Below are 25,070 nucleotides of genomic sequence, written 5' to 3'. Positions count from 1 at the left end.
TCTTAAAATTCCATCCTCATACTTTATTGCTTAATGAGATGTGAAATATACTTCCTCCTTAAATGAGGAGACTGCGGTCTTAAAGCTACTATGCTAACATGTTTTTATGAACATATTTAACTGTTTCTTCCCTGAACTTCTGGGATCTCTGTTTCAAAAACAAATAGTCCTTAACCTTTTTGATGTGGCTGAAAGGAGGAATGGGTGTTTGCAAAGACACATTCTAAATGAAAGACTATTCAAACTGCTCCTTTTCTTGGTATGGTATTGTCCCCTCATGTGGTCACCTACTTGTCACTAGGTTAGGTAGAGTATTACTATTTCCTGTGAAAAACCATTGCAGCTCCCCTACACTTCCCTTTTCTTATCTTCCCCTGATATCTGTTGACAACAATGTACCTTCCTTGGACTAGCATGTAACCAGGTGAGATGAAGTGACCCATATCTACTTGCTGCAAGTTTATGTCCTACTTTAGACTTATATTTTTAGACTTTAAAAAATCCTGAATGTGTTAGCATTAGCAGTTAATTTGCATGAGTAAACTCTAGTTATACCACAGAGCAAATTTGAAAACCCCCGCAACGATGAACAGAAGCACATCCATTTTTGAACTCCTAGAAGATTTAGTTACCAAGGCTGTGTGAGAAAGCAACTTTTGGTATAAGGGTAGGGATCCAAGTAGGTGGCCATGGAAACTGGGGCATCAATTTCAAGCAAAGTTACATCATCTTATGCATATGTTGTCAAATATATAAATTACGTTTTCATTTTAAATAATACCTAATTTCATTGATTGCATCACTTTCAGATAAGAATGCAGTCATTTCACAACAGACTATCATTAGCCAAGCATGGGCTAGATTATTACCTCGTCATCATAGGACAGGTCATTTAATTTATCTGACCATCAATTTCCACATTGTAGGATGAGCAGTTCAAAGTGACGTCTCGGGCTGCCGCATTCTGACATGAGTCCACAGTTGTGGTGGTGGCCTCTGGCTGAGTAGATCCCAGCACTTTGGGGCCTCTGGCTGAGTAGATCCCAGCACTTTGGGACAGGGAAGTAGCTGGCAACCAGTTGTAGCCATCCTCAAGGTCACAAATGCCTCTTGGCCTCCTCCAACCTTTACCCACCCCAGAGAGAAGTAGATTTTAAGCATATCCAGCTGGACCATAAGGCTGAGGTTTTCCTGGCTGCTATCGGGCCCCAGGTCTCATGGGCAGTGACTCACTAACTGCTTTTGGGTTAACAGCCATTGACCCTACTGAGTAAATATGTTGTGGTCCTGCAAAGATGAACTTTACTCCATCCTGGAGAGTCTAACCTCATACCTTTGGATAATTTAAAAAATCCGTCAGCCCAGTTAGTGTCAGCTTGGTACTGGACTGTTGCTGAGGTTTTGTCCTGAAAGCACAGAAAGATAATTTTAAGAAATAGTAGTAAACATTGATTTAGGAATATCTGCCTGGGACTAATTCTAAATTATTTTTATAATCTTATTTCATTCACAGCAAGCCTAAACAAGGTACATACTGTTGTCCTCGTTTTTTAAAGAAGAGAAGTGAGGCATAGAGAGATTTAGTAGCTTGCCCAGGATCAAATAGCTGTGAAGTAACAGAGTCAGTATTGAACGTTTAGCCCACATTTCTCTCCAGGCTGCTGCTAGCCCATTTCACACAGTTTATGTCTGTGGTCACCAGCATCTGCCGTGGGCATCCGATGCCAGAACAGGTTGCAAGGAGCTGACAGGATTGAGTACATATATGAACCTGGGTGCCTGACCCAGAGCTTTAGGAAATGACTTTTCTCCCTGAAATGGCCTGCATTTGTATCCACATACATGTTGTTTTCCTTTTGTCACCAGCTTGGATTGGATATAGAAGAGTTAGAAGAAATTGAAGAAGATGCTGGGCTTGGCAATGGTGGTCTGGGGAGGCTTGCTGGTAAGTGCCGTGGTTAGTGTGTTATGGTGTCTGGCCAGTTGGTGCCTTCTCACATGCCATGCATGGCCATGCTACGAAGAAACAGACTGGCTTCCAAGGAGAAGTACAAAGTATGACTTGGTTACAGATACATTTGTTTTTGAGTTTGCGCGGTGGTTTGATCAGTTCTAGACTAACAGTAGAGAAGGGAACTTGAACAAAAGAGACATTGCTTAAAATCCTTGGAGACATTGCTTAAAACCCTAAGGTTAACCAGATCCTTCCTGTGAACTTAAGTGTTTCCAAAGTGGCCCCTTTACCTCACTGTCGTTTGTTCACAGCTGCTCAATTCACGTACTTGTGTGGTACGACCTAAGTTGTTTAGCCATTGTGTTGTTGTCTTGTGTACTTGACAGTTTGCGTTTTGATTGACTAGTAGGTAATGATACACTTGTTATGTTATTGGTATGATTTAGTTAATTAACATTCTTTTTTTGTATGGATGCAGTTTGAGTGCTTTATTCAGGAAATGATTTTTCAACAAATATAGAGGAATACATTAAAAGTACAACATCGGGGCCGGCCCGGTGGTTCAGGTGGTTAGAGCTCCATGCTCCTAACTCCGAAGGCTGCCGGTTCGATTCCCACATGGGCCTGTGGGCTCTCAACCACAGGGTTGCCAGTTCAACTCCTCGAGTCCCTCAAGGGATGGTGGGCTCTGCCCCTTGCAACTAAGATTGAACATGGCACCTTAAGCTGAGCTGCCTCCCAGATGGCTCGGTTGGAGCGTGTCCTCTCAACCACAAGGTTGCCGGTTCAACTCCTGCAAGGGTTGGTGGGCTGTGCCCCCTGCAACTAGCAATGGCAACTGGACCTGGAGCTGAGCTGCGCCCTCCACAACTAAGACTGAAAGGACAACAACTTGACTGGACAAAAAGTCCTGGAAGTACACACTGTTCCCCAATAAAGTCCTGTTCCCCTTCCCCAGTAAAATCTTTAAAAAAAAAAAATACAACATCAACTCCATGAAGTTAAAAATATTCCTATGACCAAGCAATTCTACCTCCAGATATCAATCCTAAAGAAACACTCAAACTTGTGCACAAGGAGACAAGGAGGCATGTGAAAAGAAAAGAATTGTTACAGTATTATTTGTAAAAGTAAAATATTAGAAATACCCTAATATCCACTGATAAGAGAATAGGTAAATTAGTAGTGGGACATCCATGATGCAGGGTAACATGCAGCAACCAAAAAGAATAAGATTGATCTGTATGTCATTCCCTCGATAGAGCTCCAAGGGAAAAAAAAAGCGATTTGCATTAAAAGCCACATAGCATGCTACTCTTTATGTTTTAAAAAAATTAATATTTTCTATAGATGCAGGTATCCATTAGAAAAGTCTGGAACTTGAAGTATTAAACGTCTCCCTGTGATCTTCCCTAAAGAAGAGTGCAGAATAGGGGGTAGCAATCAAAGGGGATGCTAATCCTGTCCGTAACATTTCAATTCTTTTTACAAGGAGGATGTATTAATGTATGACTCTTGAAATTTAAATTTAATAATAAAAATGTAGTACCACATGTGAGAAATAAATACCTATTTCTTCTCTTTTAGAAGTCATTTTACGCACACTTTCAAGTTACTAGTGTTCCATTAGTATGTATTTCATATTATTTAACCCGTACTATATTCATTGCAGTGTGCTTTAACGTTGCCAAGTAATAGGAAGCACTGCTTTTGCAATACTGCTACCTCATGAAGTCAGTCATTGGGCAATCTAGTAGGCTTTGCATGGGGCTGTAAAGACCAGAAGAGCCAGTGGCACATACTTCTAAGAACGACAACCAGCCTGCCTTCCTTTTATATACAGGCCCAGAAGTTCAATGTATAAATTGACTGGGTTAACTCACTCTGTGCCTGCCATTCATGACCTTCAGTTGGCTGATAAGGTCTGAGTGAAATGGCAAATGAAGCTAAGTAATTCTCATTACATGACCTCATCTCTCACCTGACTGGAAATATTAGGACCCTGTTCTGGTAAGGCTCTAAGGATAATTAGATCAAAACCGAGTAAAAGCAATAGCCACAGCTCTGAGAGATCAGGAACTAGAGCAGAGCCAGGCCACGTGGCATAGGGACTGGAAAACCATTGGTCTGTGTTTTAGGGCTCCACTGTGAACCTAGCTCAGTTCATTTCTGTTTGATCTACAGTTGTCAATTCTTTTCAGTTTTAGATCCTACTGTGCATTTCCTCATTCTCTGTGTATTTCTTAGTTCAAATTCCTGAGAGGGCGATCTGATTAGTATAACCTCTCAGGTTGCACCCGGCCACAAGATAGATCCCTCCCCAGCCTGGTGACCGGCTTCTCTGGGTCAGGTGCTCTGCTATGTGCTTTTGGCCACAAGTAACAGAAAACCTAGCAAAAAAATAGTTCGACCAACAATGACATGATGTTATCTTTCATTACACCCATAGTCTCCCTCGTACCTCTCATTGGATTGAGTGTCATTGCATATCCATGCCAAAACCAATAACTGGTGAAGGAAATAGAATTACTGTGACAGGTTTAGAGGCTTAGACTAGTCAAGTAAGATTCACTTCTAGCCCAGCCTCCCTGAAGCCCAAGTCCACCTGATACCTGAACAACATTGGAATTCCATTAGCCAGAAAGAGGGTCTGCCACAGATGTCCAGATAGTCAGCCATGTGGTCACATGTAAATTATACTGTCCTTGGGCTGTCTTTTTAAGCAGGGGGCCATGGAGACAGCTTCCCTTAGAAAGGGTAGTGTGAGCGACTGACCCAATAATCGGCGTATCTAAAGCAGGCCAGCTTACTCACCTGTTCTCAAATGTACACTGGTTATTTCTAGATGGTGAGATAATAAGTGATGTCTGTTTTCTGATTTATACATTTTTATGTTTTCTAACTTTTCTGTAGTATTGATTTTATAGTTTAAAAATGTTATTTAAAAAAATTAATACCCACTATGCAGCAGTCTGTGCTTTAAAATACAAACGTGGTTCCTCATAGATGTTTTGTGACTGCCATGTGTTTCTTTTAAGGAAAGATTTGAAATTTTGACTAACCTTGATATCTCTGCCTTTTGCCTGTGTTTTGATGAATTTAGCCTGCTTCTTGGATTCCATGGCAACCCTGGGAATCGCAGCCTATGGATATGGCATACGATACGAATATGGAATCTTCAATCAGAAGATCCGAGATGGCTGGCAGGTATGTGAGCCATCTTTTTCAGTTCTGTCATTAAAATACTTCTCATTCGTAGTGTTCTGTATGTTTTATAATTTACAGTGTTCTGGATGATTTACATTTAACATTTAACATCCACTAATTTATCTTGCATTTGGTTGATCTCAGTGAATACTGTCAATCTTCTCCCTCTGGGATGTAAGTTCCTAAGAGCAGAGAACCTGCCAGTATCATTCACCACCAGATCCATAGCATCTTATGCAGTGCCTGACTCACAGGGGGCTCTGAAAATATTTATCGCTGACTATCTGAATGGGGACCACTTGCAATGTGTGACGTTCGTTCTCTGCAGTATGCAAAGTGGAGGAGCGCATTTTCTGACTGATGATCTCTCCCAGTAACCCTTCATGGTAGAAATCATGTTGCCATTTTATAGGTGAGAAAACTGAGTTCTTAAGAAGTGGAGTTACCTCATATCACACTGCTGACAAACATGGGATTGTCCCCAGATTTCCAGGGTCACAGATACGTAAGCTCAGTGTTCTAATTTTTTATTAAGATAAAAGCGGCAATCTTGTTAGCTATTAGTATCAAATAAATCTGTCACGTATTTAATATGTATGATTATGGTGCTCCAGATTTGCACAAATTGTACTCAATCTGTACGAATGGCTCTTGTTTTACTTTTGTATGACCAAACCAGATTCTTAGGTATATGTTTGTGTTACCTTTGGGGGCTCTGAGGCTACAGTTAGCCGTAGTATGAAGAGGTTTCCCTGATTCTCAGTGTGATTTGGGCTTTCTCTCTCTCTCCCTTTGTCCCACATACAGCATTGACAACAAGATACTGGATTAGTTTTCCAAAAAGCCTGAGTTCTCTAAGGCCCTCCCACACTTCCAAGAGTCAGTCCAGGGGCAGCATGCTCGAGAGTTTGGATGGGAGGCCCTAGACTGGAGCTCATCCCAGTGGAGAGGAAGGACAACAAGCTTGGTGTCACCACCATCTTCTTTCCCCTCCCGTGGTATTTGGGCACTCTTTGGGCCAAGGAAGGAAGGAACTAAGAGATTTGGTATGGTGAATGTACCAAGGCAGAAGTCTCAGAAGGAGAATATTGCGAACGTATTGAAAGATAAACTTCCAAATTTTGCTAAGGACCAGCGTATCTTTGGCTACTACTAAATAAATCAGGAGGCAGCATTGTGTAGAAAAAAACATTTGGGCCCTAATTTGAGATTTCATTTCTAATTTGAGGCCTAATTGCCGCTCATTACAAGGTGTATTGCCTCAATTTAGTCACCTAACTTCTCTGAGCCTCATTTTTCTCATCTGCAAAATGGAGATACTAACTACTGGTATTAGGTTGGTGCAAAAGTAGTTGTGGTTTTTGCAATTGTTTTTAACCCTTTAAACTGCAGTTATTTTTGTACCAACCTAATAGCTTCATAAAATTATTATGAAAATATGTAAACTATCCAACACACAAATAGACACTCAATAAAATGTTAATTTTTGCCTAAGAAAAGGAGGATAATTTAATAAATTGTGTCATTGTATAATAAAATATTAATATAGCCAGCCATTAATATTATATTTTTGATTTAATGAAATGAGAAATTGTTCATTGAAAAAAAGGAAATGTAGAATCATATGAATGGTATAAACTCAACTTTCCAAAGGCAGCCAAAAAGGTAAAGTGCTAGGAAAAAATTACATCAAGTTTCTCTGATGTAATTATCTCTGGCAGATAAGATTACAAGTTATTTTTTACTGTCTTCTATATGTCCCATTCTATAAGACGTGTGTATTTTATAATCATAAAAAGCTATAAAAACAGAACAATTGGTTCCTTTCCCCAATGAAATAACCTAGAGTTACATGATAAGAAGCCTAGCTTAGCAGGCTTTTTCAGTATGACCAGCATTTTGACACAACCTGATACCAAGCAATGCATGGTATCCGTTCTCAGGCTTTGGAAGTACCCTGTGTGGTGCTCATTATACCCCAGAATGTTTAAGGATTTTGTTTCTCATCTTTTAACTACTGTTGTGTGAAAGATTTTTTTTTTTTGATTTATTGGGGTGACAATTGTTAGTGAAATATGTGTGAAAGATTTAAAAGAAACTCAGGAAATCAATCTCAGAAAAAAAATTTTTTCAAGTGCATTTTCACCCAAATTTTATGAAAGGTCACTATTAATCACACATACTACCTCTGCTACTTTTAAATGGATTTTATTCCAAGAAACCATCTCTTTCTCTCCTATCATACAAAGGAAGCATGTATCACCCCTATCAGACCCAGGAAGGACGTATTATCCAGTGTTCTTAAAAAAACAAAAGTGGCCAAGTGACTTTTGCTAATCTCCAAAGCTAGCCTCACTAGCCATCCTCACTTCTTTCATTCTGACTTGAAATTGAGTAAGAAGCACATATAATTTTATTTGCCACATCCATTGTTTACTGGGATGGGATTTTAAAGAGCAAACATAAAATACACCATACCATAAAAAAGAAACCATTTCCATGAACAACAAAAAGTATTTCCCAGGAAATCAGCATGCCTCTTCAGGGGATACTCACACACCCATCCACATTTGATACTTCCTTGCTTTCACAACGGCAGATACAGAGGAAGCTGATCAAAATTGTCCAAGCTGGGAAGATTTGTAAAGGGTGATGGATCAAAATTGTCCAAGCTGGGAAGATTTGTAAAGGGTGATGGACTTTTAATTTTCAAGGAAGATTCGCAGTAATAGTGTGTTCATTGTGAACCCCCCCCTAAGGAATATAATTTTGTTGCTAAAATTCTTGACTTACCTTGAACTCGAATGGGGTCATTAAAGCTTTATCAGTGATAGTCCTCTATGAAAATAACTGGCCACTGGGAGGAACAGGGGAAAAGATAATTGCGACCAGCTCACATTTAAAGTTTTAACTGTCACACATCAAAGTTCTCACAGTAGGTGTCTTGGAGTAGAACCAAACAGTGTCTGCTGGACCCTCTGTCTCTTAGAACCTGAGCCAAGCCTGTTATAACCAGTCATGCACAGTTCCCATGACCCCGCAATCTTCTCGTTACCATGGTTGAATTCTTGGCGTTCCCAGAAAAATTTTTCAATGATTTGTACCATCAGAAAGCAAAGTTTGTTGTCTACTCCTGGTGTTTGCTCACTGGTTCTTCATGTCCTGTGTATCCCACAATTGAGGGGAAAGGCATTTCTTAGAATTCAGTCACTGACAGAGCCCCCTGAGCTGACCTCTGCTTCCTTGCTGGATGCAACTCAGATTGCATCGAGTAATTCCTCTAGGGAGATGCCAAGGCCAAGCTGCCACCCCCCACCCAGACTGGCACATTGCTCCTCCCTCCACAGAGCCTGCTGGCTTTGTCTCAGCTCTCTTTCATCTGGGATGTTCAGCTCAGCAGCCCCCTTGGCTGTAAATGAAAGCTTTTCTCTTCTCTTGCCCCCGCCTTTCATATGGCTCAGCATGTGAGTGCATTCAGGGATCACAGGTACCTGGAAATCTAAATTTGCAGCCCACTTTGTTGATTCATTGGTAGAAAGCGAGGTACAGGAGTTTATCACCATCCTGCAGCTTCTGTGGATTTAGTAGGGGTTGCAGGGGGCACTTCTCTTTCTCCTCTGATCTGCTCAGACCAGCTTATGGTTATGAAATGTCTGTTTTTCAATTTACCTTAAAAACAAGCTTTGTAAAATTGAGGGAATTATTAACTGATTCCTTGCTGAATCAGGAAGAGACTAAAAATAAAGAGGAACAAGCTCAGAGTTCTGTTGTCCTACAGAACTCGTTAACCCAGTGAAATTAAAATTAGCCATTATTTGGCAGGGAAAAACCAGACCTACATTGGATGGCATTAAGAATAATCAGCAGACTAGTCCCTTGTCACTTAACAATGTACCCTCAAAAGAGTGAGGGCAACCTCTGATTTCCCTAGGAGGCTGGGCGTGGGCAGATGGGTGGGAAGCCGAGAGCCCGTCCTCTCTTCTGGGAATATTTTAAGCTGCTTGAGTTGCATTTCTCCACAGAAAATAGGTTGTCAGTTCTCCTATGCACATGATTTTTGAGAGGAACACTGTTCCTGCCTCATCATCTCCCTGTTTCATACAATACCTGCAAGTGTATTTTACGACACTCCTGAGTGCTGAAATGAGGCAAGAGGGCCTTACAGTTCTTTCCTGTTACAGGAAGCTGTGTTCACATTGCGCAGATTTTGAAAACCCCAAACTTGCCCTTGCCTAAGTGCAGCATGGAGTATTTTGTAAACAAGTCAGGTGTTTTGATCCTTTGTGGAGATCCTCATTTATTTTTTGTTGAGTTTCTAGTTACTAACACATGCTAGTGGACTCTTAGTTTCTTATCAGCTGATAAAATTCAGTTGTTTTCTTGTTAAATTTTAATTAATTTTTTGTTGTTCTCTTTATGACTGGGATAGTGGAAGTCTAAATTCTGCATTACTGACTTTGTACCACCATGTAGCTCCTGGCTGTACCATGTAGCCCCTGGGGACTTGTTAAAAATGCAAAATTTCAGACCCCTCCCCAGACTGTTGATAATCTGCATTTTAACAAGATGCAATTTGCCAATTAGTTCAAATCTAGCTCCAGCCTTCCCTAGGCTTCATCCTGCCTCAAGTCATCTTCCTGCCTCCAGCAGCTCTTAACTCCCAGACCTTCTGCCTAAAGATGCTGTTTCTATGAGTCCCCTTTCATTCACCATTATGTTTGTAGTTAATATTAATGAGCAACTTATGAAGTAATCACCCTGCTTTCTTGATGCAGAGTCATGATCAGTGTTTGAATAAATGAATGTGTATTTGCTTATCTGGCTGTTGAGGTTAATATTTTATCTAATATCTAAAAAAAAAAAGCTATATTTGCTTCTCTTTAACTGTGCCTGGGGCAAGCATTGAACTCATATTTAGGAGATCATGAGGCATCCAGCATAATATGTCCTAATTCATGAGCAATATCTTCTTAAACCAATGCTGAGTTTTCTAAGAGCAGAGAGCAAGGAATCGAAGAGGTAAAGTAACCATATTCTAATCTCACTGACAAGGGTACTTTGTACTAAAAAACCTTACTCCTCCCTTCTTGTGAGAACACAATTCCATTTTTTAAGATAAATGTAATATTTTAAAGATTTCACATAATATCTTTATATGAAAGATGCTTTCCCCCAAATGTGTTTTTTGTTCTTGCTGTTTTTGTTTGTTTATTGAAGCCAAAATTCATTTGATGTTTAGTATACCCTAAATACAAACTATGATTTTAAAATTTTTATAAGAAGCATTTTGTTATAATTATCATAAATGCATGTAAAATATTGAAATTGTCAATATAAAAAAAAATTCCTTACCTCTTAGTATGTTATTTTCAAAAGAACCATAATTAATAATCATTATTATAAGATAAAAATTACATGAGGATTAACTTAAATAAAGACAACAAAATGTAATAGTCTTCTGTACCTATATTAAAATGAGCTTTATTAAGGGAGCTTTCTATGAGTAGCATATCTTAATCGATTCTGTGCATTGTAGGCACAAGAATGTTGACTGAAACCACCGTCAGGACCCATCAGGTCCAGGTATCCAACTATAAACATCTCTGGAGGACTTCTCTTTCACTCTAGCTGGACAATTCTGTTCACAGATGTTAAGACACACATTCTAGAATACACAGACCTAAAGTCAAATCTTAAATGTACCATTTACTGTCTGTGCAACTTTGAGCAACTTACAATTTTCTTGTCTGTAAAAGGGGAATCAACATATAAAAACAGTCGCAGAGATATAAAGTACAACATAAGGAATATAGTCAGTATTAGTCAATAATATTGTAATAACTATGTATGGTGTCAGATGGGTACTAGACTTACCAGGATGATTACTTCCTAAGTTATATAAATGTCTGTAATCACTGTTGTACACCTGAAATTAATGTAATATTGTATGGCAACTGTAATGGAAAATTTAAAAATAAGAGTCATAGATTCCTCCTCTAGGATTGCTGTGGGGATTAAATGCAATAATACATGTGTACAATCAACATTTAGAGCTGTATTAGCAAGTAGTGGTGTTACTGATTTAGGCTGTGAGACGGTAACAAGGATGAATTGAGATTGACAGAACCAACACTCTTTCTTGCCAAAACAGTATTCTCAAGTTGATTCAATGAAAGATATTTTGTGTTCAGTATAATGAAAGAGCTAGGTCCACATCTCCTGAAAAATAAATTCTAAACTGTATCCTTTTTGCAGGTAGAAGAGGCAGATGATTGGCTCCGGCATGGAAACCCCTGGGAGAAGGCCCGCCCCGAGTTCATGCTGCCCGTGCACTTCTACGGAAGAGTAGAGCATAGCGAGGCTGGGACCAAGTGGATCGACACCCAGGTATTGAGGGTTCTCCCACCGAGCATTTCATCGAGTACAGCGCAGTGCATACATAGCATAGTGTATAATGCGTATATGATATTGAGTATAGTATGCTATGTATTGAATAATAGAGTATATTTTTATAAATAAATGTGATACTCCTCTTATTAAATGTGCAACCCACTCATTCTGGAGATGAGGAAGCTGAGGCTGAGAGAGAAGTGACTTACCAGGGTAATTTTACAATCAGCTTTAACAGAGATTAACTAATTCTATAATCCCAGCATGTTTAGCTCTCCAGTTTTCTATGAAGTTGTTGATACCAAGATTGAATAAATTTAAATGTCCTTCCTCACCCCTCTGCCACATGTACATTTATGTATGTACATTTACTTGTAACTTCTCAGGGGTAAATATTTTAAAAATGAAGTATTTATTCAAAGAATTACCAAAGTTTCCTATTCATTGCAAAGTTAAGAAAAATAATGCAAAATATTGCAAAATGTACTCTCTTATTTTGTGCCAAATCACTCCGAGAGAAATAATGCTGGTGTCAGTCAATCCAAGCGTACTTATTCTGGCTGCTAGCTTTGGTGTTACCCTGTCTTTGAGCAAGTGGTTTTTTAGCACCCCAGTAGTGGTTCGTGCTTTGCTGTCTACATACTTCCTGAAAAATAACCTCTATTAACTACTGCACTGCACTGTCCAATCATCAAAGGCTCCGCTTGAGATATTCGTTTAATAAATAGAGCCTCAGGCTGGAAAAGATGTATCACTGGTTATTCTTTTAAAAGCTTTAAAAAAATGGTAAAGCTCAACTAAATGTTCTTATGTATCACAACTAGGAGTGAAATTCGGTATTGTAATGCTAAATTAAGTTGGTTTGTGGGTTATTTTCCATGAATAAATGCTTCATTTTGTCTTAGAAGAACCTACACCCATGTTATACCTGACTTTTTAAACTGATGGTCTATTCTGCTAATCCATATAGAGCTCATCACAGGTTAGAAAAATAAGACTCTAAAAAAAACTTTTTCCTATCTAAACATGAATTTATTCAACATATGAAACAATGGATTAGAAGCTAAAATAGATCATTATAGTATAATGATATAGGGAATAAACTAATACTGTGATTTCAAGTCTTTATTTAGGTTTAAACGGATGACAATCTCAGTTGCAGTTGGTTACAAACAGGATTAGGAGCGCTGCAAACAAATCAATCATTAATACGTCCAAAGAATTCATACATGTTTTTGGTATTAAACTAGCAAGTATTTGATGCAGATTTGGGGTCTAAAATTTCCAGTGACTTCTGATCTGTTTAAATGCATGCAGTTTTACACGATCGATCCTGGAAGCATTCTGTTTGTGCTGTAGGTCCCACTATTGAGCTACCTTGTATTTAAAAAGCACCTCCGGATATTTTCATAATATACCCAGAAATTCAATTAGGGAGAGTGTGTTTTTCCATGCTCACAAAGGCAAGGTTATGGGACAGATGTAATATAAGGTGAGTGACCCAAGCAGTGCAGAAATTGATCGATTTATGCATGCCGTCACTGATCAACCCCAGATTTGTAGCTGGTGAGGTCAGAGAGCATGAGGTCAAACGTGGCATGTGTGTGCTGTGGGTAGCTTCCAGTAAACGGAGCAAGTCATTTCATTCGTGGGTCAGTCCTCTGGGAAGCGGACCCCAGAGAGAATTAGAAGTGCAGGTGATACACTGGGGAAATGCCAAGATAAAGGGGAGAGGGATCCGGAGGAAGTGGGAAGTCTTTCAGACTGTAGTGCAGGTATGACACCTGTAAAGAGACAAGGGGAAAGAAGGAGGATTCTCAGGAAAAGCCTCAGACAGCTGTGCAGCTTTGAGCAAACAGTCAGGCTCATGGGGCCTGAGATTAAAGATTGCTCATGAGAGGAGTCCCAGCTCTCATACACCACAATGGAAGCATCCCAGAGAAAGCATGGCCTCAGCCGGAGCTCAGAGGTGACAATTCTGCCTGAAGTTCTCTAAAGGGACATCCGAGCCATGTACTTCCCTGGCTGCCTCAATTATTCTTCAAGGGTCAGCAGGACAAATCATGTTTGAACTCGGATTCAACCCACTCTGTAAACACCTCTTCCTGATTGATCACAACTTGCTTTAAAAATCTCCAGACTTTTATTTCCTAGTGAAAGATATTCAAAGAAGGGTGACTTATTACTTCAAGGACATGGCGTCCATGAAAACATGACTGAATGTATGTGATTGACTGATATAGGCTATAATGCTTCATTCTTTCATAATTCAGCAGACTCAAATAAAAAGGTTTAATTGTTTAAGTTTTTAGATTTCAACCCTACCACTGACTGTGACCTTGACCATGTCACTTCTTTGCCTCATTCTCCTCAATTCCAAAATGAGCGGGTTGTACTAAGGGATCTTTAGTATCCTCCTATTCAATTAATCTGTCATTTTTCCTCCTTGGAGCTTGATTCTGATGAGGCAGGGAAGAGAAATGAGTCTTTTCCCACATAAATTTTAAATTCATGTGAGACATAGTTCATCTTCCTGTTCTTCTCTGTTTCAATGACTGTCACAAAGATTGAGCTAGATTTTCCAAAACTTACTTCTTAGACTCATGTTGGCTAATTATCAGCTCATTTGTCAGATCACTAAAATAACTTTTCATCGTGCAACTTTGAAAAACCTAGACTAGCATGTTAAATATCATATGTAATATTCTATCTTCATAAATTTCCTGTTCCATTGACTTTTTTTTTACCATATTTGAAATCAGATCATTGAATAACCTACACTAAACTTATCCTGATTACTGGTTTTTAATGAGTACAGATTCACATTTGTCACTTTGCTTGCACATCATATTTTATTATTCTTAGAGCAGTGGCTTGATCTGAAACATGAAAGCTCCACACCCAGATCAAGGCCAGGGACACAAAGAGAAGTCAACATGGAAATGATATAGAGGACCGTCGTTCTGGATGGTTCCGGCCTTCCAGATTGTTCCAGTGGAAGGAGGATCCACGATGGCCCCTAAGTCTCCCTCCAGCCCCAGGACCCTTGTCTTGGTTTAGACCTCACACAATTTGAGTTGGTGCTAGAGCCAGGAATAGGATGCCAGTGGCTATGTCCCAGCCCATTGTTCAACCTACGTCATCACACGTGGGAAACAGTGAGCAGCTGCTTGAATTGAATCCCACAGGTGGTCCTGGCCCTGCCATATGACACCCCAGTCCCCGGGTATAGGAATAACACCGTCAACACCATGCGCCTCTGGTCTGCTCGGGCACCCAATGACTTCAACCTCCGAGACTGTGAGTATAGCGTGGGCTCTGGTTTGAGTGTGTGCGTGTTTCATCTTTCTGATCTCAGGAGCAAATTAGGACTCCACAAACATGGCACAACACAAGGAACTTGTGGGGACTAGGATGTAATAAATGGTTTCTTTTTGATCAATAGTTAGAACCGCATTGAGCTTGAGCAAAAGGCCTTGAGTGTCTGATTGGAAGTCTTCAGTGACTAAGCAGCCCTCTCATGGAGCAAATATCAGGACATTTTTATAGCAGTCCTTCAGTCTGTCCTTCTTGGACTCTCATGTGAATCACAGCGTGAAGGTTTGTTGAAATCCTTTTGGATGTTTAGGAATGTTAGGAATCCCACATGCCACACAGCAAGCACCAGGTGAGACCAAGGGACTTGGATGACTAACAGTGGCTGGCTTGTCTGTTTATTCATTTTTCTAACATTCCCCTCAGTTAACGTTGGAGACTACATCCAGGCTGTGCTGGACCGAAATCTGGCCGAGAACATCTCCCGGGTCCTCTATCCCAATGATAATGTGAGTGACCAAGGTGACTTCCTCAGTGGAAACAGAAGCAGCTTATTTCAGAAGCGCCTGTTTAGTAGCTCTATAAAGGACAGCTTTCATTTTCATTTTCTTTCTTCAATGCAAAATAATCTCCATATATCTTCCTGAATTGTCTAGATTTCCCCTCCCACCCAAGTAAGGAAAACAAATTTGTGCAATTCATGAAATCAGAATTGATATTTTGCTCTTGATTAGTGACCCCATGACTAATTGGGAAGATCAATGTGTATTTCAAAACAAACCCAGATATAAAAGATGAGGTGAAACACTACTTCCTTTCATCCATTATCAGAATTCCTGGAGGTTTCCTGCCTGGCCTCTTCCCCTCGATGACAGGTCTTCTGTCCCTCTGCCCCCAGGCGAGGTGGGATGATGAACCTAGGAGAGGACCCAGGAGCAAATGCTTGTTTCTTATGCCACTTACTCATCTCTTTAGGTGATTATTCCTAATTTTACACTAAGAATAACTTAGTTTAAAAAAAAAAAAAGAAAGAAAACACTTTGAACTGTATCTCAGATGACAGCTGTGGATTCATAGTTGGCTTAGATATGCTTAGCTCTAACTTTTATATGGATAACAATCATTTTATTTAAGCTATAATGATGTGTGTTTTTTTTTAATCTCAGAAGCAACCAATTTCGTACTCTTCTCTACAAAGGTGGCACAAAACAAAGATTTGGGGACTAGGACATAAATGGTCCTTAAGGCCAGATGTCTGCTTGGTATTAAACCACAGTCTCTAAGTGTATGTTATTTTTCCTTTGGGAGAAACATTGTGACTTCATCACATTTCAGAGAAATGTCTAACCCAAAAGCAAAAGGTGGTTCTAGTTCATAGTCAGTTAAAGTAAGAATCCTTCCAAGGCTGGGGCCACACCGCCTAGCCAAAGCCAGCCTGCAGGATTGTTTATCTGGAAGGGGCTTGCACTTCATCCTTCTGTCGTCAGTGAGGACCCAGGCTAACTTTACTTGGAAATAATCATCTGCAGCTATTGATGGTGTACACTAAGTTAGCATGAGGTACAAAGTTGACCAAATTCATTGGGTGACATGTAGCTTTCAAGGTCATGCTTGTTAAATACAGGTTGATAAATCATTTTTGTGTTGTAATTACAAGAATAAATTCATTTCTTCTCCCCCACTTGGCCGTAGCCCTAATTCAGACATTAGTCTGTCTGCCAAGAATTTTGCAACTGTCCTCCCTCTGCAGCTAGTTAGATATTTTTTTCTTGCTTAAAGCTCTTTAAAAGCTTCCAATCACCTATAAGAGAACTATAGAAGTTTAGATGTGCTCCCTAAGTTCTGTGAGTTGTCTCATGCACCCTCCGTGACCTTGCCCTGGCAGTGCAGTCCCAGCATGCAGCACCCTGCCCTGTGTTTTCTCACCTGCATGCCTTGCCCAGGCTTCCTCTGCCTGTAAAAACTTAGCCTCTCAGTTCCCACTTCCGAAAAGCAACTACATCCCCTTGCTTTTAATTGATTTTTCTGGATTCTTCCCTCATTATTTCTAATAGCATGCTGTTGTTACTTCTTGGTTTTCCTGCTTGTACAATTGTTGACTCTCCACTTTTGAAGATGAGAATATAGCTCACTCTCTCACATACACTCCCACCCCCAGCACACAAACACTGACTTCCTATTCCAATTCTCTCAACGTGATTCATCGTAATTTTCACTGGCTCCTTAGTGTTTACATTATTATGACCACGTAAATGCTTCAGGGTGCTGGCGTGTGCATGTGTGTATTATTATATAATGATTATTTTTCCTTTCCTTAAAAAGTTTTTGTTTTTCTTAGAGTTAATAACTGTTTTGTTTGCTCGGGTTTCTGAGTGCTTTTCCCTAATTTCACCTACACTCTACGTCAGGGGTAGAAATCTCCTCTCAGTATATTCAGACACATTAGGCATTCTGTCATTCGGTCTTTTTGAAAAGCCTCTTGCGGCTCTCTTCTGGTTGGCTGCTCCACTGTCATCTTGGATGGTCTTCCCCATTACCCTGAGAACCCGTGTGCTCATTTACTTCCTGGGGTCATTTGTTTCCTGGATTCCACGTCTTTCTTTTTATTTGTTTATTTACTCCCTTGTTTTAGTAGTGCACATGCTGTAAGGGTTTCCTGGGAAAGGATGTATGTAAGGTCAGTTATTTTGAGACCTTGCAAAATGTCTTTACTCTGCCCTCACAATGATAGCTTGCCTGGATGAAGTACACCCGGAAGTTTTTGTTGTTGTCTTCTAGTTTTCAGTGTGGCTAAGAAGTATAATTCAATTCTGATTCTTGATCTTTGGTCTGAATCCTGTTTTTTTCCTCTTTGAAAGGTTTTTTTCCACCTATCAGGCCTGGGTATCCTATCAGTCTGGGAACACAGGACTGTAGTTCTCTAAGGAGTAGTCTAAAATTATTGAACATCCTCAGTTAGTCCTTTAGTTTTCTTACCTATTTTCTTACATCTATCATCTTTTTTGTCTTCTTGCTCAACTTTCTGGGTTATTACAGCTCTCTCTTCCAGTCATTCTATTGTGTTTTTGATTTTGGATATCATGTTTTAATCTCCAAGTAATCTTTTTTCTTTACATATTGTCTTAAAGCATCTTAATCTTATTTCTTGAAAACAATATCTTCTCTGATCTATCTGAGGATATTGATAGTATTCTTCTAATATTTTTTTTTCTAATCTCTGTTTCCTCTAAGTTGGCTTTTGTTTATTTTGATCTCTGTCTGTCTTTCACAAGGTTTTCTTAAATGTCTAATTATCCTTAGCTGCGCACTAAAATTTAAGAGAGAGGTACCCACATGCTGTGGGGTAGCTCTTATGGTTAGGTAGGGTCTGTATACTTGGGTTTCACTCTGTTGTTATCTGGTGCAGCCATGTCCTGGGGTAGCACCTCATGTCAGTGTCTTTAGGTCTCCCTCTTGCGCTGGTCAAATTCCCTAGAGAAGACTCTTGCAGCTTCTTTCCTGGTGGAATTAATGTTGGCTGCCTGTATTCTGAAATTTGGTAGGGATGAGGAGACTGAGAATCTTAACACTCAGTACTCAAACTTTCACTTAACCCCCTTCTTCCCATTTGCAGTATGGGATGGTACCCCACATCCAACTGAACCTGCTGCCCTGCAGTTCAGAAACCCTTGTTCTACCATCTTCACAGAATACACCTCCAATTTCTGTTTCAGATGGGAAAGGAAATTGCTCAGCTGAGGGAACAGGGATGAGGCCTAAGGCCAAACCACTTCTTAGGCTCTCGACGAACCTTTTACCCTATCTTTACTCCTATTTCCCAAGGCACCAGTGCTGTCATTTCCGGAGCCTTTGGGCGCCTCAGTGTATAAGTTGAGTTGTTTTTTGGCTCTTCTCCACTACCAGGTCAGGATTCAGCTTTCCTGGGTCTTCTGGCTCAATGATCACTCATCCATCTGTTTTTTAGCTTCTAAACAGTTGTTGTTACTGTGTTCTCTCCCATTCCCTTCATCCTTTATCAGTAAGCCTTTTTAAAATCCCTTTACTATCATTTAAATGGAGTTTCAGAAAAGAGCTCAGGCTAATGCTTGCCATCCAACCTGCCATCATCCAGATGCCCAATGGATTTTAGCCTTAAAGTTCTCTGGGCAGGAGACACCAATCAGAGTTTGGCCTTGCCCAACGCTGTGAGCCACTCTCACTCAGTCTCTCTGGTTTGAAGTTTTTTGAAGGGAAGGAGCTAAGATTGAAGCAGGAGTACTTTGTGGTGGCAGCTACCTTGCAAGATGTCATCCGACGTTTCAAAGCCTCCAAGTTTGGCTCCACTGATGGTGCCGGAACTGCATTTGACGCCTTTCCAGATCAGGCAAGTATTGAGTCTGTGAACACAGATGAGCACCACTGAGGGGATGAGGACTTCCTATCAGATTTACTCCATCTCAGTGCTAAGAAAGTTGAGTGGGTATAGCATAGATGGTGGAAGATTTTGTTGGTCTTTACCCAGCAGGTATGAGGCCAAGGAAGCCAGAGCTGGGCCATCAGTCACCTTCACGTTGATGTCTTTCCCCCACACAGGTTGCCATCCAGCTGAATGACACTCACCCTGCACTCGCCATCCCTGAGCTGATGAGGGTTTTTGTGGATATTGAAAAATTGCCCTGGTCCAAGGTCTGGATAGTTTGGCTTCTTTTTTCCTTTAATTAGCTAACTAGTATATCTGTGGTGGAGAGATTATGCCAAAAACTCCTTTTGTGGTTTTCTAAAATAAGTTACTGTTGCTGACTTCCAACAGTTAAAGGTAGATTTTGCCTTGGTGCTGACATTTCTCCGTCTTTACTGCTTTACATGGAGTAAGACTAAGTAATAAACACATTCCTGATGGGACTCAGCTTAATAGCTGTATCAAGGCTTATATTGTGTAAACCATTTTTGTATCTAAAAGGATTCTAAATTAAGCTCTCTAACCTCAGAATACAGCTAACTGAAAGCATCCATTGCTTTGGAAGTCAGTATTTTAAACATACTTTGTACCTTCTCACAATATTCCTTAAGTTTTTGTTCCTCAGATTTTTTTATTTAATAAATGAAAGACAGGATAGTAGAGAAGGTTTCTCAGTATTCTGTCTTAAGTTTTATCAGTTTTACAAGCAGCTGCCTTTTTCTTCTCTGTAAATAATACGTTCACACACTCTGGACCATTCAGGAACCTGATGGAATCAGGGGTGTCTAACTGTATACAAGCAGACAGAATTATTCTGTTGCAGACAGGCGGGAGTTGAGGAAATGTCTGGCCCCGTGTGATGGGGTGTGCACGTGTAGGGCAGCCTGCCTTGCAGAGGAAGGCAGCTAAACCCCCCCTTTCCCTCAGGCGTGGGAGATCACCCGGAAGACCTTCGCATACACCAACCACACAGTGCTCCCAGAAGCCTTGGAGCGCTGGCCTGTAGAGCTGGTGGAGAAGCTCCTTCCTCGACATTTGCAAATCATTTATGAGATAAATCAGAAGCATTTAGATGTAAGTTATTTTGAGAGATTCATACTCCCTTTTTCAAATGAGGTCTTGAAACGTGAAGGGTGGCTACGGTGTTCCCTCTTACCAAACGTGAGGCCCAACCGCTGTCAACCATTGATACATCGAATGACTCCAAGTCGGGTGGGACTCTGGTAAAGACAACTTTTTCAAAATACTACAATACTAGGGCATCTCCTCAGGCTAACCCTACCCCTCCCTGTGGGAGTGAGGTTTTATATTCGCTCCATCAAAGATTTTGCTTGGTAAGTGAGCAGTGTTATCACAGTGTTGCTGTAAAACTTGAAAGTGACCAGTCAGGCCTTTCTCTTCCTTTGGCTAGAAAATTGCGGCCTTGTTTCCTAACGATGTCGACCGTCTGAGAAGGATGTCTCTGATAGAAGAGGAGGGAGGCAAAAGAATCAACATGGCCCATCTTTGCATTGTGGGCTCCCATGCTGTGAATGGTGTGGCTAAAATCCACTCAGACATCGTAAAGACCCAAGTGTGAGCTTCCGTTCCCAGGGTGGTGGGCCTCATGGTGCTCCGTTAATGCAGTGGTGCTGGTAAATACAGGGCTGCTTTGGAGAGGAGGAAAGGCCCCTCAAAGTGTTTAATAGTATTTTCTTCTATACAAAGTACCCTTATGGGGGGAAAAAAGCCCTTCCTTCTGAATCATCCTAATTCTAGACTTAGGAGCTAAAAATAAAAATTAAAAAAACTATTCTGCTGAAAAATCTGGTATATATGTCAGTGCCAGGAAATCATATGGAGGTGATTAGATTCGGAATTTTCTTCTATTTTGAATTGCAAAACGTTTCTATTTAGAATGACAGCTGTCGCTGCTGTCAGCTCTTCCCTCCGCTTGTATTTAATCTTTCTAAGCCTACACTTGGCTTCTTGTACGTAACTCTGAACTTCATTCTGTACGCTGGGGACCTGCCGTTTCAGCCAAATTCAGTAATGTGTCTCTTCTATTTTCAGGTTCAAGGATTTCAGTGACCTAGAACCAGACAAGTTTCAGAACAAAACCAATGGGATCACTCCAAGGCGCTGGCTCCTACTCTGCAACCCGGGGCTTGCAGAGTTAATAGCAGAGGTAACTGGGAAGTGCTGAGAGGAAGGGAGGCCGGACTGGAAGGCAAGAGGCACCTGAGTGCCCTTAGGATGTGCAAATCCAGTCTGCAGCAGGCTCAGCCTCATCAGTGTGTGACTGGTGCAGCCCCACAAGTGCCTGATTTCATTCTCTTTGGCCATCTTGAAATTCTTAGTATGAGGTACTTGTCATAGCTAACAGTATTCATACGACACACAATGGAAGATGGTAACCCTATTTAGTAAAAGAGGAAAACAAAGGTCATATTAGCAACTAGTGAAACCTGGCTTCTTTGTCACCCTCGTTAGGTAGCTTTCCTGTTTTTAACATTTAATGCCACTGAAAGTACATTTAAGATACCAGCAAAGTATTCTTCCCACACGGTATTTCTAGCCTCTTCTGTGAGTAAGCCATTCTGTGCACTGTGTGGTAGGTGAGCTATCCTGTTGTAGGTGAGTGCAAACAGTCGCCACCAAGTGACAGAAACCGCTCGCTTGGGCTTGATTGCCACCCCTGATTTAAGTCACCTCTTCCTTTAAACTGAAAGAAAATCGGGGAAGACTACGTGAAAGACTTGAGCCAGCTGACAAAGTTACACAGCTTCCTGGGTGATGACATCTTTCTCCGAGAAATTTCCAATGTGAAACAGGTGAGGCTTCCCTGGTGGGTTCTTCCCCCAGCACTTGTTTTGAGTCTGTTATGTTCCCATTTTTAAAACAGATCACCCAATGCTTCTAAGTCAAAAGGGCCCTGGCACCGTGTACTGTCCCAACAGGAGAACAAGCTGAAGTTTTCTCAGTTCCTGGAGAAGGAATACAAAGTGAAGATCAACCCGTCGTCCATGTTTGACGTGCAGGTGAAGAGGATCCATGAGTACAAGCGGCAGCTCTTGAACTGCCTGCATGTGGTCACGATGTACAACCGTGAGTTGGCCCTGTAGCCTCCAAGCCACCCAGCAGGTGGAAGGAGCATTCTCGGCACAGGTCTCACCACCCCAGCCATCAGCCACTCTCTGTTTCATCCACTTCTCCATCTTTTACAGGCATTAAGAAAGACCCTAAGAAGTTATTTGTGCCCAGAACAGTTATAATTGGCGGCAAAGTAAGTTGAGTCTCTTCACTAGGGAATTGGGGGCTCTACTCCCTTACCATTTCTCCATTTCATCATGCCTGCATTCCGTCATTGTGTTGGACATTCTTCCCCAAGGCTGCCCCAGGATATCACATGGCCAAAATGATCATAAAGCTGATCACTTCAGTAGCAGATGTGGTGAACAACGACCCCATCGTTGGAAACAAGTTGAAAGTCATCTTCTTGGAGAACTACAGAGTGTCTCTTGCTGAAAAAGGTAGTGTTTTCATCACAAAACGTGGGGCCAGGCCAAATTCTAGGGAAAGATTACATGATATGGAAAAATGGGGCAGCTGAGCTCAGGGAGTCAGTAACTTGGGGTAGGTGTCACTGTTAGGCCGAATAAGCCCCTAAGCCAAAAGCTTTTACAGTGACCCAGCTGACAATGAGATTGCTCTCCCCAGAACCAATATCACAGATAACACTTGCAAGCACATTTTCCTGCCAGCTAGTGAGAGCTGGGGGCTGGAGGAGATGGCCCTGAGCTTTTGGTCAAGTGCAGACTGTGCTCTACAAGAGAAAGGAAAGGTCTTCAGTTCCCAGCCCCAGTTGGCAATAGAACACCAATTCCCCAATTCCCAGACATTCCTCTGGTCACTTCGTGGAAGGAAGAGCTCTCATTTGGTCATGTGTCAGCAGGGAATGAGGGCAAATGTCGGGCTGCCAGAGCACCAGGCTTAGATATGCCTCAGGTGGGCACTCTGAGATCAAGCATGGAGTTCCCACGTGGCGACAGACAACAAACATCCCTTTGTCTACCGCTGGCACCTTTGCTCATTTGTATCCCCTGCTCACAGAGCACCATCCACATGAAAATGCCAGCTGTGTATTCACCCTTCCCAAAGAGAAAAAGGACCTTTCTCTTTTTGAGGTGTTTTTGGATTCTCTGAGGTTACTGTTTAAGAACTGTCTGCATGAAGAAAAAAGAGTCAGATTCCTTTGGATGCAAATGAAGATATGAGTATATCTAATCCACAAATAAGCTCTCAAACTAAAGCAGAAAATTAGTCCTGACCTTTGTAGTCAAAGGGATGGGGTGGGAGGATGCAGGCAGCATAATTTGTGTGTAAATCGGGCTGAAAGGTCAGAGGCTTGGGGTCCAGCGCCAGACACACAGCAAGTTGTATGTGGCTAATTTCCCTGCAGTGAAAGTGGAAAGAGGGTGGTGAAAAGTGGAAGGAATGCAGACAATCCTGTTTCCTCAGATTGCAGGGAAGAACAGTAGAGACTCTGAATTTTAAGGATCAAAAAAGAGAAGTTTCAATATATTTTGTAAAGTTATAAAATAGAAATAAAAATCAAACGTAACAAAACAAAAATTGGAAGGAAGGGGAGAAGAGAAATGCAGTGTCAGCTTTTATAGTAGAGAATCAATAGATGGTCTTTAAAGTTTACAGATCAAGAGAGAGTCGTATAAGCATATAGTTATTTAGCACTGTGGCATAACCACCAAGATAACACATCAGAAATGGACAGATACGGTTCCGAGTCAAGGGGAAGAGTGAGATCTGTCCTTCACCATTTGAATATTTATCTTGATACATGTATTACTTTAGTGATCAAAACAGGCCAGCTAGGTAAATGCTTGCATGCAATCCATGCAGATCTAGAGGGACAGAATCACTAATTTTAACATGCCTGCCTGAGTGCAGTCATTCCAGCTACAGATTTGTCGGAGCAGATTTCCACGGCAGGCACCGAAGCCTCAGGAACAGGCAATATGAAGTTTATGCTGAATGGGGCCCTGACCATTGGGACCATGGATGGGGCCAACGTGGAGATGGCAGAGGAAGCCGGGGAAGAGAACCTGTTCATCTTTGGCATGAGAGTAGATGACGTGGCTGCTTTGGACAAGAAAGGGTGAGAGAGCAGCTCTCCCAGGAGGGTACCTGCCCACCCAGTAGCCCACTGAGCTGGGGCCACATGAAATGTGGCAGCACAACATCTCCCGTGAGTCAGGGGAGCCTCCTGGTCACAGATTAGTCTTATTAAACGCAGCGAGTGAAAGGACAGGGAGCTTGGGCCCAGGTGCGTGGGTTGTTCTCTGTCATCAGCCATTGCAGAGCCGGCCTGATGAGCTAGTCCCTTCTCCGCATCTGTGATTTTACTTTGATCAAAACGCGACTCAGTTTCTAGTTGAAGTTTTTGCCTATAATTTAAACCATCTAGTGTTCCTTAAAGATTGCAAAGAGATGGACTGAAATGTGGGAGAGGATAGATATGGATATAACAGAAGCACCCAGGGATACTTGTTTCACTTAATACCTGGATAGGTTTATTAACCTGGGTTCAAACAAGAAAAAAAGAGCGCTGACCAAAGAAACTCCAGGGATCACAAAATTTGGAGGGTGTCGGATGCACTTCGTGCCTCTTACTAGTAAATTCTCACTCAGTGGGAACAAATCTGGGGATCTGTGGGTGCAAAAAGCAACTGGTTCACTTAACACAATGCTTGTTTAGAACCATAAAGT

At 41.2% G+C, this 25,070-nt stretch overlaps 1 protein-coding gene across 3 annotated transcripts in view; it reads left to right on the top strand.

Moving 5' to 3' along the window:
• Nucleotides 1-25,070, top strand: part of PYGL (glycogen phosphorylase L) — a 49,048-nt gene that overhangs the window by 5,694 nt on the left and 18,284 nt on the right. For all 3 annotated transcript variants that reach the window (XM_081049044.1, XM_081049046.1, XM_081049045.1), the window contains exons 3-17: nucleotides 1,867-1,945; nucleotides 5,058-5,161; nucleotides 11,417-11,548; nucleotides 14,740-14,851; nucleotides 15,293-15,375; nucleotides 19,086-19,229; nucleotides 19,439-19,531; nucleotides 20,232-20,378; nucleotides 20,716-20,879; nucleotides 21,357-21,471; nucleotides 22,016-22,117; nucleotides 22,244-22,391; nucleotides 22,511-22,569; nucleotides 22,675-22,816; nucleotides 24,252-24,459. In XM_081049044.1, coding sequence (XP_080905170.1) covers nucleotides 1,867-1,945; nucleotides 5,058-5,161; nucleotides 11,417-11,548; nucleotides 14,740-14,851; nucleotides 15,293-15,375; nucleotides 19,086-19,229; nucleotides 19,439-19,531; nucleotides 20,232-20,378; nucleotides 20,716-20,879; nucleotides 21,357-21,471; nucleotides 22,016-22,117; nucleotides 22,244-22,391; nucleotides 22,511-22,569; nucleotides 22,675-22,816; nucleotides 24,252-24,459 — 1,832 coding nt within the window. The remainder of the gene's footprint in view (nucleotides 1-1,866; nucleotides 1,946-5,057; nucleotides 5,162-11,416; nucleotides 11,549-14,739; nucleotides 14,852-15,292; nucleotides 15,376-19,085; nucleotides 19,230-19,438; nucleotides 19,532-20,231; nucleotides 20,379-20,715; nucleotides 20,880-21,356; nucleotides 21,472-22,015; nucleotides 22,118-22,243; nucleotides 22,392-22,510; nucleotides 22,570-22,674; nucleotides 22,817-24,251; nucleotides 24,460-25,070) is intronic.

Source organism: Rhinolophus hipposideros (genome assembly GCF_964194185.1).
Source record: "Rhinolophus hipposideros genome assembly, chromosome: 5".
NCBI classification, from domain to species: Eukaryota; Metazoa; Chordata; class Mammalia; order Chiroptera; family Rhinolophidae; genus Rhinolophus; species Rhinolophus hipposideros.
Note: the sequence above shows the minus strand (reverse complement) of the source record. Positions and strands in the feature narration are given on the sequence as shown.